The sequence below is a fragment of the Leptodactylus fuscus genome, chromosome 7, assembly GCF_031893055.1.
Source record: "Leptodactylus fuscus isolate aLepFus1 chromosome 7, aLepFus1.hap2, whole genome shotgun sequence".
Lineage (NCBI taxonomy): Eukaryota > Metazoa > Chordata > Amphibia > Anura > Leptodactylidae > Leptodactylus > Leptodactylus fuscus.
This window is the reverse complement of record NC_134271.1, coordinates 21,507,386-21,520,249: the sequence shown is the minus strand read 5'-3', so window position 1 is coordinate 21,520,249 and position 12,864 is coordinate 21,507,386. Positions and strand designations below refer to the sequence as shown.

The 12,864-nt window shown below is 43.4% G+C and overlaps 1 protein-coding gene across 1 annotated transcript in view; it reads left to right on the top strand.

Annotated features, from left to right (window-relative positions):
* Positions 1 to 12,864, top strand: part of MUC6 (mucin 6, oligomeric mucus/gel-forming) — a 50,273-nt gene that overhangs the window by 10,886 nt on the left and 26,523 nt on the right. Inside the window, exons 10-18 of the mRNA XM_075283367.1 lie at positions 12 to 121; positions 655 to 862; positions 2,264 to 2,386; positions 2,883 to 3,003; positions 5,697 to 5,835; positions 7,618 to 7,722; positions 8,157 to 8,229; positions 9,600 to 9,737; positions 12,497 to 12,661. Of these exons, the coding sequence (XP_075139468.1) occupies positions 12 to 121; positions 655 to 862; positions 2,264 to 2,386; positions 2,883 to 3,003; positions 5,697 to 5,835; positions 7,618 to 7,722; positions 8,157 to 8,229; positions 9,600 to 9,737; positions 12,497 to 12,661 (1,182 nt within the window). The remainder of the gene's footprint in view (positions 1 to 11; positions 122 to 654; positions 863 to 2,263; positions 2,387 to 2,882; positions 3,004 to 5,696; positions 5,836 to 7,617; positions 7,723 to 8,156; positions 8,230 to 9,599; positions 9,738 to 12,496; positions 12,662 to 12,864) is intronic.

Below are 12,864 nucleotides of genomic sequence, written 5' to 3'. Positions count from 1 at the left end.
ACCTTCTTTAGGAAAAATGTTGACGCCTTATCAATACGCCAACTTGCAACAGATTGACGATCCTAATGATATTTGTCCTCTCCATGTGCCACAGAGAATCAGTTTAGACACCAATCAATACGTAAGTGATATTGTTTATATATTTGCATATATTTCCATCTTGTTAATGGAGTTATCCGAGCTTTTAAACCGATGGACTACTACAGTGTTAGCCGAGGTCAATAAGGGGTAGTTGGAATCAGACTACAAAGAGTTTTTTGCAGTCTGTAACAATGGAGACACATAGGAGCTGTATACATTAAACAGTGTAGCATTTGACATCAACATTGTAAAGCTTTACCTTAAACTCATACCGGAACCGAATAGTAAAAGTGATTTCTTTCTTTAAAATGAAGGGTAACCACAGATGACAGGGTCAACACCACGAGGGAAGAATTTATCCCGTTGCCTTCTTATGTGCCAAAGTTGTATTTCTTCGTTGAACATCATGAATTTCCCTTGGCATGTGCATCTTTGGCACCATGTCTTGGTTTCCTTGGCATAGTGTGACACATTAGAGATTTCTAGTGAAGAATTATGAATAGTCCCATTGTATTCACTATATTGTATATTGTATTTATGTGATATTAACTCCATTATTTCAATTGTGTTTAGGTAAATGAATGTTTAGATCTTCTGCAGCAAGTTTCTTCCGCATGTCTGGTTGACAAAACACAATTTCTTAAAAGATGCCAACAAGATCTACAGCAATGTAACGTTCCCGGGGACAAGAATTGTGCCTGCGCCACCCTGTCCGAATATTCCACCAGATGTGCTCTGTGCAGCCAACCAATAAACAACTGGAGGAATAAGAACTTATGTCGTGAGTACACTTAAAGGGATTCTATCATTACAATCCAATTTTCCACAAACACCACGTTGGAATAGCCTTTAGAAAGGTTTTTCTTCTCCTACCTTTAGAAGTCTTCTCCGTGCCGGTGTTCAGTAGATATCCCAGTTTTCGGCATTATGCTAATGAGTTTTCAGCAGGGGTGAACCTGCCTTTTTCGCCGCCCGAGGTGGATGACAGAAAGCTGCCCCCCCCCTCCCGGGAGGAGGGGGCGGAGCAAAGGGGGCGTGGCAAAGAGGTGTTAGCAGGCAGAGAGCAGGCACGGAGAGGACCTGCTCTCTTCCTGAGCGTGAGGGGAGGCCGCTGGAGCAAATGGCCAACCCAATCCACCGCTCGGTGACGCTAAGCCAGTCCAGGACAGCTTGTCCTGGACTGGCTTAGGTAAGCAAAAATGCCGCCCTCCCCGGGGCCCTGGCATAGCGCCACCTGAAGCGGTCACTTCAGGTCGCCTCATGGGAGGTGCGGTGCTGGTTTTCGGATAGCATTGGGGGCCTCCCCTGTGCTGCTTGAAAACTCTCCAGCGCCGCTTCCACCTTCTAGTGGCATGCCTCTCCGCCACATCCTCTGCAATGTCTTCTTCTGGTGATGGTGTCTTTGGGATATAAATCCCACGCATGCGCAGTCAGCTCTGCCATCGGGCTGAACCGACGGCGCATGTCTGTGGGGCCATTGTTCTTGTACAGCGTACTGTGCGTGTATAGATTGTTCTTGTACAGCGTACTGTGCGTATATAGATTCCCTTTAAAACAGTGGCAAGAGCCAGAGTTATACTGTAACTAGACTTTCTTTCACCCAGAGCATATATTAATACCCTACTTAGCCCTATATCTCAATACCATGGCCAACACAGAGTGGGATCACCAATCACCAAGGGCAAATATATGGCATAAAAATCACAGAAGTACTGCATAGTTTACTTGAGGAATAAAAAATATACCATTACGTGACAATAAGTGAATAAATAGGTGACATTCAATCGTTTCTGGCTAATTTAACGCTTTGTCTGGTGCAGACTATTATGTTGCTATATTTTGCAATTCATCACCAGGCTTGTAGTTTCCTGGATGTGACATTACTATTGTCACACCTTTGTTAATAGATGATTCATACAAAGCTAACCTTATTAACCATTTATTATCACTTCCCCGGAGCCTGATCGGGACTAAAAAGCCCCCAGGTCCATACGAGGAGGACACTACTACTATAGCACGTGAAAACCAGGGGAAGGCAGACATTGTATTGGGTCCCAAGTCCATCCAGGAAAATCACATTTTAAGAATATTCTTTCACCTTATATGTATTAGTAAAATAAAATGTTCTTCATATGTTAAGATAATTTTTTACTGATCCTGAATTCTCTTCTTTCATGTCTAGCCTTGGACACATGTCCTTCCAACCAGATTTATGACGAATGTGCAAGTCCATGCAGCCCGACATGCTCCATTCCTCAATATACCTGCAATTCGCACTGTGTATATGGATGCTTCTGTCCTCCAGGTAATTCAATGATGAAAGTACAAATACTAGAGGCAAAAATAACCTACGCTTCTCCAGTTAGAACTTTCTAAGTTCATAGAGGGGCACCCGATTGTGCCAAGGATACAAGGACCCATCCTTTCCATGCATGACATGGCCATCCCATTGATTTCAATGGGCAGTATGTACTGCTTAAAGGGTTTGTCCAGGACTATGATACTGAGTGTCCCTTATTCTCAAGTGACATCACATTGGTTGGTCACATGAGGTTTTTTTTTCCACTATCAGTATGTCTTTGGAGTGTGGGAGGAACCCACACAAACACGGGGAGAACATACAAACTACTTGCAGATGTTGTCCTTGGCAGGATTCGAACACAGGACTCCAGGGCTGCAAGGCTGCAGTGCTAACCACTTAGCAGCCCTGCGGCCGTCACATGAGTTCTGATTTGTCACTCGGGGTACAACATGCATATACTTTATGCCTATAATAACATGATATTTCATACATCTTTCAGGCACTGTCCTCGATGACCTTTCAAGAAATTTCACCTGTGTCTCAGTCAGCGACTGCCCTTGTTTCTATAATGGACAAGTCTACAGTCCCGGAGAACAAATTAGCACTGAATGTAGTCTTTGGTGAGTAAGAGAACAAACATTGGCGACTGTTGTCTTATCCATTGTGCGTCAAATGCTTCATTCTGTACACCGAGGACAAAGGATTGATGGACACACTTTCACAATCACCTTAGGGTTTGGTCACATGTATGACTGGAGATTGGCAGTAAACATCTGTAAGGAGCAGGGTACTAAATATTACACATTGCATTATTTTAGATCACAATGTCTAATATTTTCAGTGATACTTGTTATTACTTGTTATTGATCTACACTACTCTTGCTGCCCAAGAAGGGTAGGTGATGTCATAACAGTGGGAGGATCGACTTCGATTGCCCAGGGTGGCACAGGCAGGAGATAATAGGAAACAAAGTAGCAAGAGATGAGACGACTCTGCTAACCCTTTCCCAGTCTACACAGAAAAGCTGAAAATTGAGCTGTAGGAAGCGGAAATGTGCTCATATTGTGTGTGCTTCAAAAAACTGAAATATCTCCAAATTTTCTTCACATGAGTCATTAAAATTTTTTTTTTTTTAAATCCTTATTTAGATGATATATACTTTCCTGATATACTCACCTTGCGACATGTGAGCAATTGCATCTAACTAGACCTTAGATTATCATCATGTAAAATGAGGCCTTTCTAAAGCACAAAAAAAATAGAGCGCTCTAGAAACACATACTAAGATCTAGAATAGATGACCTAGTCACACAAACAAATGAAGGCAGTTGTCCATCTCATTATATTATTGTTTTGGGGGCATGAACATAAAAACTCTTTGTTCACCTCGCCCCGGGCAGCGGCAGCTCTGGTCTTCAGTTCGCAGGTCTCTGAACTGTCTGTGCCAGGTGACCACTGCAGCCGATCACAAGCCTCAGTGGTGGCCTCTTCACAATTGGCAGATCAAAGCGGTCACATATTGATTGTGAATAGCCTGGGATTAGATATAGTGGGATATTACTGGTGACGTCAGCTGGGGAACCTGTATACAGAAGAAGGAAACTGCCGCCTGGGGAAAGTGAGTATTTTTATGTTTATGAGCATTCAGCAGCTCAATTAAACAGCAAAAAATACAAAAACTACAACATATTTTTATATCATATCCCATACCATGAGATGGCAAATAAGCCGTGCCAAGTATTACTAAATGCCTTATGGTTTGACAAATTGATATAATTCATGAGTCATATTATATCACAACATCCTCATCTGTGACAAATAGTGGGAAATATCATGAGGCCGAGTTAATGATAGCCAAGTAATCATTTCTCACAGACGACTGTGCCGTCATATTTTTATAGCTTTGGCTCGCCGCACTATTATTGGGTTACAAGCTTTCATTGCTTGTAGATCTATGAGGTTCTTATTTTTACTCAATTATCCGTGATTAACTCTTGAGCAATAAAACCACAAAGACACAGACAATAGTCTCCACCTATTTCGTGTAAAAATGTGTTATTTGCTAATCCAAAAACTAAATACATTCCTATTTGTGTTTTTCACGGAAACCCATGTCAGTATTATCTGCATTTACAGAGCTTATAATAGACAGATGAGGCAGAGATAACCTTGAGTTCGGCAACTAGTTAAAGTAGATGTTTGGGTTAACTCTGCTACATCTGTATTCAGTGGCGTAACTACCCGATAGCCACTATGGGGATAATACTGTGTGCAGAGGCCACTATGGGGATAATAGTGTGTGCAGGGGCCACTATGGGGCATAATACTGTGTGCAGGGGCCACTATGGGGATAATACTGTGTGCAGGGGCCACTATGGGGGATAATACTGTGTGCAGGGGCCACTATGGGGGATAATACTGTGTGCAGGGGCCACTATGGGACATAATACTGTGTTCAGGGGCCACTATGGGGCATAATATTGTGTGCAGGGGCCACTATGGGGATAATACTGTGTGCAGGGGCCACTATGGGGCATAATACTGTGTACAGGGGCCACTATGGGGATAATACTGTGTGCAGGGGCCACTATGGGGCATAATACTGTGTACAGGGGCCACTATGGGGAATAATAGAGCGCGCTGGAATGCAGGGGGGGGGGGTCAGTCGGCCGAGGTCTTCGGTGTCAGTCAGGAAGGGGGGGTCCCCATGTCAAAAGTTCGCCACAGGGCCCCGCCATTCCTAGTTACGCCACTGTCTGTATTAATATATGTACAGAAGTGAAACGGTAAAAAAAGTTAGATAGGACGGGATTTTCTATATGCTATAGTATTAATATAGTACATTAAATATGGATTCCAAGTGAACGTAGGGAGCCAACCGTAACTGTCTTACAATCTCAATGGTTGCAAGTAATACGACTGATCCCTTGCAGAGTATTGAAGCAGAGCAGCGGTTCTAAGATCAATGCCTGTCATACCGACTCACAATATTGTTTCACTCCTGTCATGTGTGTGTCTAACCGACTCACTGTATTGTTTCACTACCCTCTGTGTGCTACAGCAAGGCACAATGTTCTACACCACTATACAGGCTCACAGCCGCCAGGAAACAGCTGTTCTTAACGTGATTCGCCGCAAATTAATTCAGATCAAATCACTTAGGAAAATTCGGGGGAAGCAGCCGAATCAAATTTTTTAAAAATTTGCTCATCTCTATTCATAATAACAATTTTAAATATATATTTTTATACAATTTATTGTAAGAATGCTAAAAACACAGTCTTAAGTTTTTATGTTTTTGTTTTTTTACAGTGAGTGCCAAATGGGGCAATGGAGCTGTGAAAATACCCCTTGTCCTGGTAGATGTTCCATAGAAGGAGGCTCTGTTATCACAACCTTTGATACCGACACATATCGGTTCCATGGGGCTTGTATATATGCCCTGGTCACGGTAAGTCGGGTTCTTACGTATAAGTTGGGTGTATATGGAATAGGGATGATGTTGCTATGCTTTAGATATATAGAAAAATTATTGGGCGGGGATTAAAAAGTCACATTCAACTATTTCTACTATTTCATGATCTTCAGACTTCGGCTTGACAGTCAAGTATTCCTGGCAATGTCTTGGACCAAGTCATAGAAAGACTTCCCATCATGTGAGCCATAGGTTCACTTTGCCATAGTCATTGGTGAAGAAATAGTGGCTTGTCCTCACACCACCTCACCTGGGGCAAATACCTGACCTTACCTCCAAGGAAATTATTAATCCCATTGCAAATTAAATTTTCTATAAACCTTCAACTTGATATTCCTGATATTACATATTTCTTATTGTATTACCGTTTGCTAAGCAGTTGCGTGTAAATGAATATTCCATTTTAGCATTCAGACATTATAATCTCAGGAGAGACCAATGGTATTGCTTTTCAGCAGGATTACATTGTAGGATTAGGATGTCTGCTTTACAGTATGTATAAAAATAATTCACAGTCTCAAATTTAAAGGTGATGTTTAGAAAACCCTTATGGTTAACAAAAGGGATTTCTCATTTTGGACTTCCATCATTTTGGCAGAACAGAGGATGACTATAAAAAGTCCTTCATGCGCCGGCACTATTGATATCATTAGGTGGCATGCAATACCTTATTTTCCCTGTGGTGGCGCTGTAGGGAATCTAAATTGTGTAGAATACAAAATGATCCAGTCCGCACTCCAGAGATGACCTTTTTCTAAAATTTAACTTTTAATTTTCCATGCGTAAAAATGGGTAAGTATAATACAAACAAAAAGCGTGAAAGTGAAGACACAAAAGTGTTTTAAAATCCCATAATTCGAGAACTGGCTGACGCGTTTCCGGGTATGCTGTACCCCTTAGTCATAGCCTCAAGGGAATCTAAATACCTGCTAGTTACAACTCATTCCTTCAGTACAACACCTTGGGATCATCTTATTTTCAGGGTACTTTTCTACTCATCAACTATAGATCCACCAATGCTTGAGATGAGCCGACCAATATGAAGTATCTGAAGCCTTTATTGTGATAAATCTATTTGCTCTGTTGTTGTGAGATGAGTTATTATATTCCATCACTAGTAAAATGTTCAGATCGTCTAAAGATATCTGTACATGTTGTGAGAAGGTGATAGAGTGCTGGAATCTCACTATATCTCCCCAAGTTTTTAACTTATGTATGGTCCAAGGCAGGTCTCGAGTAGGCCTCAGCTCCAGGGATGAGTTGGGCTCATTACTGGGCCAGAAAAGGGTACAGATCCTGCACTCCAGGGCAGATCCAGAGAGTGAGAGGAGGTGCCTGGGTCTGTCCTGTTACTTTAAGCTTGTTGGTTTGTTTGTGTGGCTGTTAGTAAGCCACATGCATAGTTAGTTTATTATCACTGTTTAATTAGTTGCTCGGGCGAGCAGGATTTTTGTTTCTTATTGTTTTGCCTGCATTTTATTTAGCTCATTTTGTGTTTGAACTCAAGGTTTATTTATTTTCCGTTTTTTTGCTGTTTATTTTGTGTCCCTGACTGGTCGGGTCTGCACCAATGCTGCTATCGAAGTACCTTCCCCACAATATGTAGTGTCCGAAGACAAATACATCCCAATATGAGGACCTTTGATCATTACCAAAGTTTATAAATAGTCACCTCTATCTATAATCTCCATAGGCACTTACATATACATTTTTAGGAACTTGTTCATTAACCCTTTGTCACTACTTCTCATTATACAGAGTCCTAACTTTCCCGATGGAGGAGGGGTGATGGGAACATTTGAGAAGTGCGGTGTGAGCTCATCAGAAACTTGTTTCACCAGCGTTATTTACACGTCTTCAAGTGTGAGTGTTACTTCTTATATTGTCGGAGCTTGTAATATGACCGTCCTAAAAATATTACAATTATTATCATATATTTTATATGAGGGAACAGACGACTAATAGGGGTTGATCTTGATCCTATTCCATCACAAACATGAGATCAAGTGATCTGAGATCAAAGTTTTCTCTAAGAAGTCCTTCTAACGCCGCTATATCTGTACGCTCTGTTGGGGGCACAAGACCCCCAGAGCTATGTTGTTGTAGTTTCAAATTAAATAACAGGCCTTGATAAGTTACACCCATCCTTTAGGCCTGGAGAAGTCACACACACACAGCTGATAGTGTATCAAGTGAGTTCTGATTTTAATGGTGCAAAAAGGTAGTTTAAATACAATACAGACAAAATAAGCAAGTGAATGACTGCCTATATTTTCTCATACATTCCTATACTATAGGGAATAATAGTACTGTCAAAGCAGGAACAAATCACAGTGGATGGACAAATAAAACAGCTGCCATATGTTGCAGGTGAGTGTGAACTATTTCCTATCTGTGTAATCATCAATGAAAGCCTGACTATGGCTGAGGCCCCACGTTGCGAATACGCAGCTTTATCTGTTGCAGGTTTTGCTGTGGTTTTTCGAGTCAAAGGCAGGAGTGGGTCAAGCAGAGCATAGAAGTATAAGAACTTCCTATATATTTCCCATTCCTTTTGTAGCCACTTTTTGACTTGGCCCTAAAACCGCAGCAATCTACAACAACAAAAAAGCTGCGTTTCCTCAATGTAGGCTAAGGCTACCCAGTGATGTAAGTCGTACGATATAAAGAGCACAATGTCGTATTGCAGTATTGTATCTTATGATTGTTAATGTGGTTGCATTGTGACTTACAACATATTACGACCATGACTCAAAAAAATGTCATAAAAATTCTAAACCTGTTAGATTTTTGATCAGAAATCACAAGTGAATTGCCAGCATAGTCCTCATTGTCACATATCTTATAAGCTTAGAAATTTGTGATCCAGATTTCGTGTGCCTTATGTTTTATACTCGGCTATCTCCATCAGTCCCATAGACAGTGAATTGAACAGTGGTCGTACATTCACATGGGATGTGGGGGCCACTATAGCTGCGATTGGTGGGGAACATATATATCACATATCCCCTTTATCATTTAGCGTTCATTGCAAATAAACCATTCAATGTTAGGTCATTACAGGGCTGGCCTTAGGTGGAATTGCACCCTGTTCCGTTCTGGCCACCCTACCCCATATGGTATTTTGTCATATGGTGAACAAATAAGTATACCAAACAGGGCATAATTCTAAGAAACATGCAATAACATAATGCATATTGCCCAAAACATAGTTTCATACACTTGGCCTACATAAAAATACTATTCAGTACTACCACCAACATACACTGCAAAACAATATACTGTATAGTGCCCATAGCAGTATGAGACGGTATCTGAGTAAAAGGTTCCCACATACACAAGAGAAAAGTTGGCCAAACCTGCCAATGTTGGTGGGCCATTGTGACTGTCCTATGTGGTTGGGAACCTCCTAAGTGTCCCCCAACTGTTGATGTCAGAGGAAGAAAGGATAGGCATATTTATCATGGCCGATCCTATGGTCCTCCAGGAGATAAGCTGTAGACAGATGTAGTAACTTACTCACCTCTCCACACGTTGGTTCAACCAAACTAATGCTTGGGTTTCCATTCATGGGTCCGTATTTTTCAACCTGAGAGGGGAACAGAATCTCCGAATGGAGTTCCAACGCTGGTGTGTACCCAGCCTAAGCCTACATGTGTATGAGATGGGGGGGGGGGGGGAGAAGAATTTTTCTGATAATGGTTCTGTTGGTTCCTCATCACCTTGTGCTCTTTTTCCAGATGATGTAATAGTGATAAGAGTGTCCTCCACAAATATCCTCCTCTTCACACCATTTGGCCTTGAGATTATGGTCCAGAGAGTCCCCGTCTTTAGTGCCTACATTAAGCTGAACAGAGACTACTTTGGAAACACAAAAGGTAGGAACATTGATCTTATTTAGAATCGTCTGAGAATTTGCATGTCTTTACTCTCTCGGTAACAGCTCTGATGTTGAATATGTGGCCATAAAGTAAGTCTTCTAGGCCTATGTGCTAAGGGTTAACCTCACATCTGTATTGGCGTGCCATTAGGAGGCCACATATTCTGCTATATTGTCCAGTAAAACAATGGGCACCATGGTGGAAGTCTATTGTACCCAGTTCTAGTCAATAATTCCTTGAATTCTTTGACCTATGTCATGTAATAAATTTTCGAAGATAAATACGCAGAATGTGGTAATATTTAAGTAATATGGTTAATAACTAGAGATGAGCGAACAGTGTTCTATCGAACACATGTTCGATCGGATATCAGGGTGTTCGCAATGTTCGAATCGAATCGAACACCACGTGGTAAAGTGCGCCAAAATTCGATTCCCATGTAGCAATCTGATGTAGCAGAGCCGAGGGTGCACTAGAACCCCTGTGCAAACTCAGTTCACGCTAATAGAATGCATTGGCCAGCGCTGATTGGCCAATGCATTCTATTAGCCCGATGAAGTAGAGCTGAATGTGTGTGCTAAGCACACACATTCAGCACTGCTTCATCAAGCCAATACAATGCATTAGCCAGTGCTGATTGGCCAGAGTACGGAATTCGGCCAATCAGCGCTGGCTCTGCTGGAGGAGGCGGAGTCTAAGGTCGGACCTGAATGGAGACTGGTGTGGAGCGATCTTAGACTCCGCCTCCTCCAGCAGAGCCAGCGCTGATTGGTCGAGTTCCGTACTCTGGCCAATCAGCGCTGGCCAATGCATTCTATTAGCCCGATGAAGTAGAGCTGAATGTGTGTGCTTAGCACACACATTCAGCTCTACTTCATCAGGCTAATAGAATACATTGGCCAATCAGCGCTGGCCAATGCATTCTATTAGCTTGATGAAGCAGAGTGTGCACAAGGGTTCAAGCGCACCCTCGGCTCTGATGTAGCAGAGCTGAGGGTGCACAAGGGTTCAAGTGCACCCTCGGCTCTCCTACATCAGAGCCGAGGGTGCGCTTGAACCCTTGTGCAGCCTCGGCTCTGCTACATCAGAGCCGAGGGTGCGCTTGAACCCTTGTGCACACTCTGCTTCATCAAGCTAATAGAATGCATTGGCCAGCACTGATTGGCCAGAGTACGGAATTCGGCCAATCAGCGCTGGCCAATGCATTCTATTAGCGTGAACTGAGTTTGCACAGGGGTTCTAGTGCACCCTCGGCTCTGCTACATCAGATTGCTACATCTGATGTAGCAGTGCCGAGTGTGCATCAGATGTGTAGTTGAGCAAAACTGACTCAGCACTGCTAAGTCTGCATTCGCATAGGAATGCATTGGCCAGCCTTCGGCCAATCAGCGCTGGCTCTGCCGGAGGAGGCGGAGTCTAAGGTCGGACCTGAATGGAGACTGGTGTGGAGCGACCTTAGACTCCGCCTCCTCCAGCAGAGCCAGCGCTGATTGGCCGAGTTCCGTACTCTGGCCAATCAGCACTGGCTAATGCATTGTATTGGCTTGATGAAGCAGTGCTGAATGTGTGTGCTTAGCACACACATTCAGCTCTACTTCATCGGGCTAATAGAATGCATTGGCCAATCAGCGCTGGCCAATGCATTCTATTAGCGTGAACTGAGTTTGCACAGGGGTTCTAGTGCACCCTCGGCTCTGCTACATCAGATTGCTACATCTGATGTAGCAGTGCCGAGTGTGCATCAGATGTGTAGTTGAGCAAAACTGACTCAGCACTGCTAAGTCTGCATTCGCATAGGAATGCATTGGCCAGCCTTCGGCCAATCAGCGCTGGCTCTGCCGGAGGAGGCGGAGTCTAAGGTCGGACCTGAATGGAGACTGGTGTGGAGCGACCTTAGACTCCGCCTCCTCCAGCAGAGCCAGCGCTGATTGGCCGAGTTCCGTACTCTGGCCAATCAGCACTGGCTAATGCATTGTATTGGCTTGATGAAGCAGTGCTGAATGTGTGTGCTTAGCACACACATTCAGCTCTACTTCATCGGGCTAATAGAATGCATTGGCCAATCAGCGCTGGCCAATGCATTCTATTAGCGTGAACTGAGTTTGCACAGGGGTTCTAGTGCACCCTCGGCTCTGCTACATCAGATTGCTACATCTGATGTAGCAGTGCCGAGTGTGCATCAGATGTGTAGTTGAGCAAAACTGACTCAGCACTGCTAAGTCTGCATTCGCATAGGAATGCATTGGCCAGCCTTCGGCCAATCAGCGCTGGCTCTGCCGGAGGAGGCGGAGTCTAAGGTCGGACCTGAATGGAGACTGGTGTGGAGCTATCTTAGACTCCGCCTCCTCCAGCAGAGCCAGCGCTGATTGGTCGAGTTCCGTACTCTGGCCAATCAGCACTGGCCAATGCATTTCTATGGGGAAAAGTTAGCTTGCGAAAATCGCAAACTGACAGGGATTTCCATGAAATAAAGTGACTTTTATGCCCCCAGACATGCTTCCCCTGCTGTCCCAGTGTCATTCCAGGGTGTTGGTATCATTTCCTGGGGTGTCATAGTGGACTTGGTGACCCTCCAGACACGAATTTGGGTTTCCCCCTTAACGAGTTTATGTTCCCCATAGACTATAATGGGGTTCGAAACCCATTCGAACACTCGAACAGTGAGCGGCTGTTCGAATCGAATTTCGAACCTCGAACATTTTAGTGTTCGCTCATCTCTATTAATAACATACTTTTCTTATTTTTCCCTAAAAAAGGTCTATGTGGCAACTTTAATGGTGAAACGAAGGATGACTTCCTTTCCAGTTCTGGGATTGTAGAAGGAACAGTGACAGTATTTGTAGACTCCTGGAGAGCAGCGACAAACTGCAAACCGGCCCAGAATATAGATGTTAACCCTTGCTCAATGAGTATATCTAATGGTAAGTCCTGAGTGGGATCCCAATATATCAGCAGTGACGTGACTAAAGTCTTGTGGGCCCCTGTCCTATCTTTTGTCCGGGGCCCTCTACTTCATCCCTACAGCGAATTCTTGATAGTGATGGTTATGGGTGATAAGGAGTTTAATCCACCTTAGTGTGGTTCGGGTAATCTGGGGGTCTCCTTGGTTTATGGGCCAGATGGA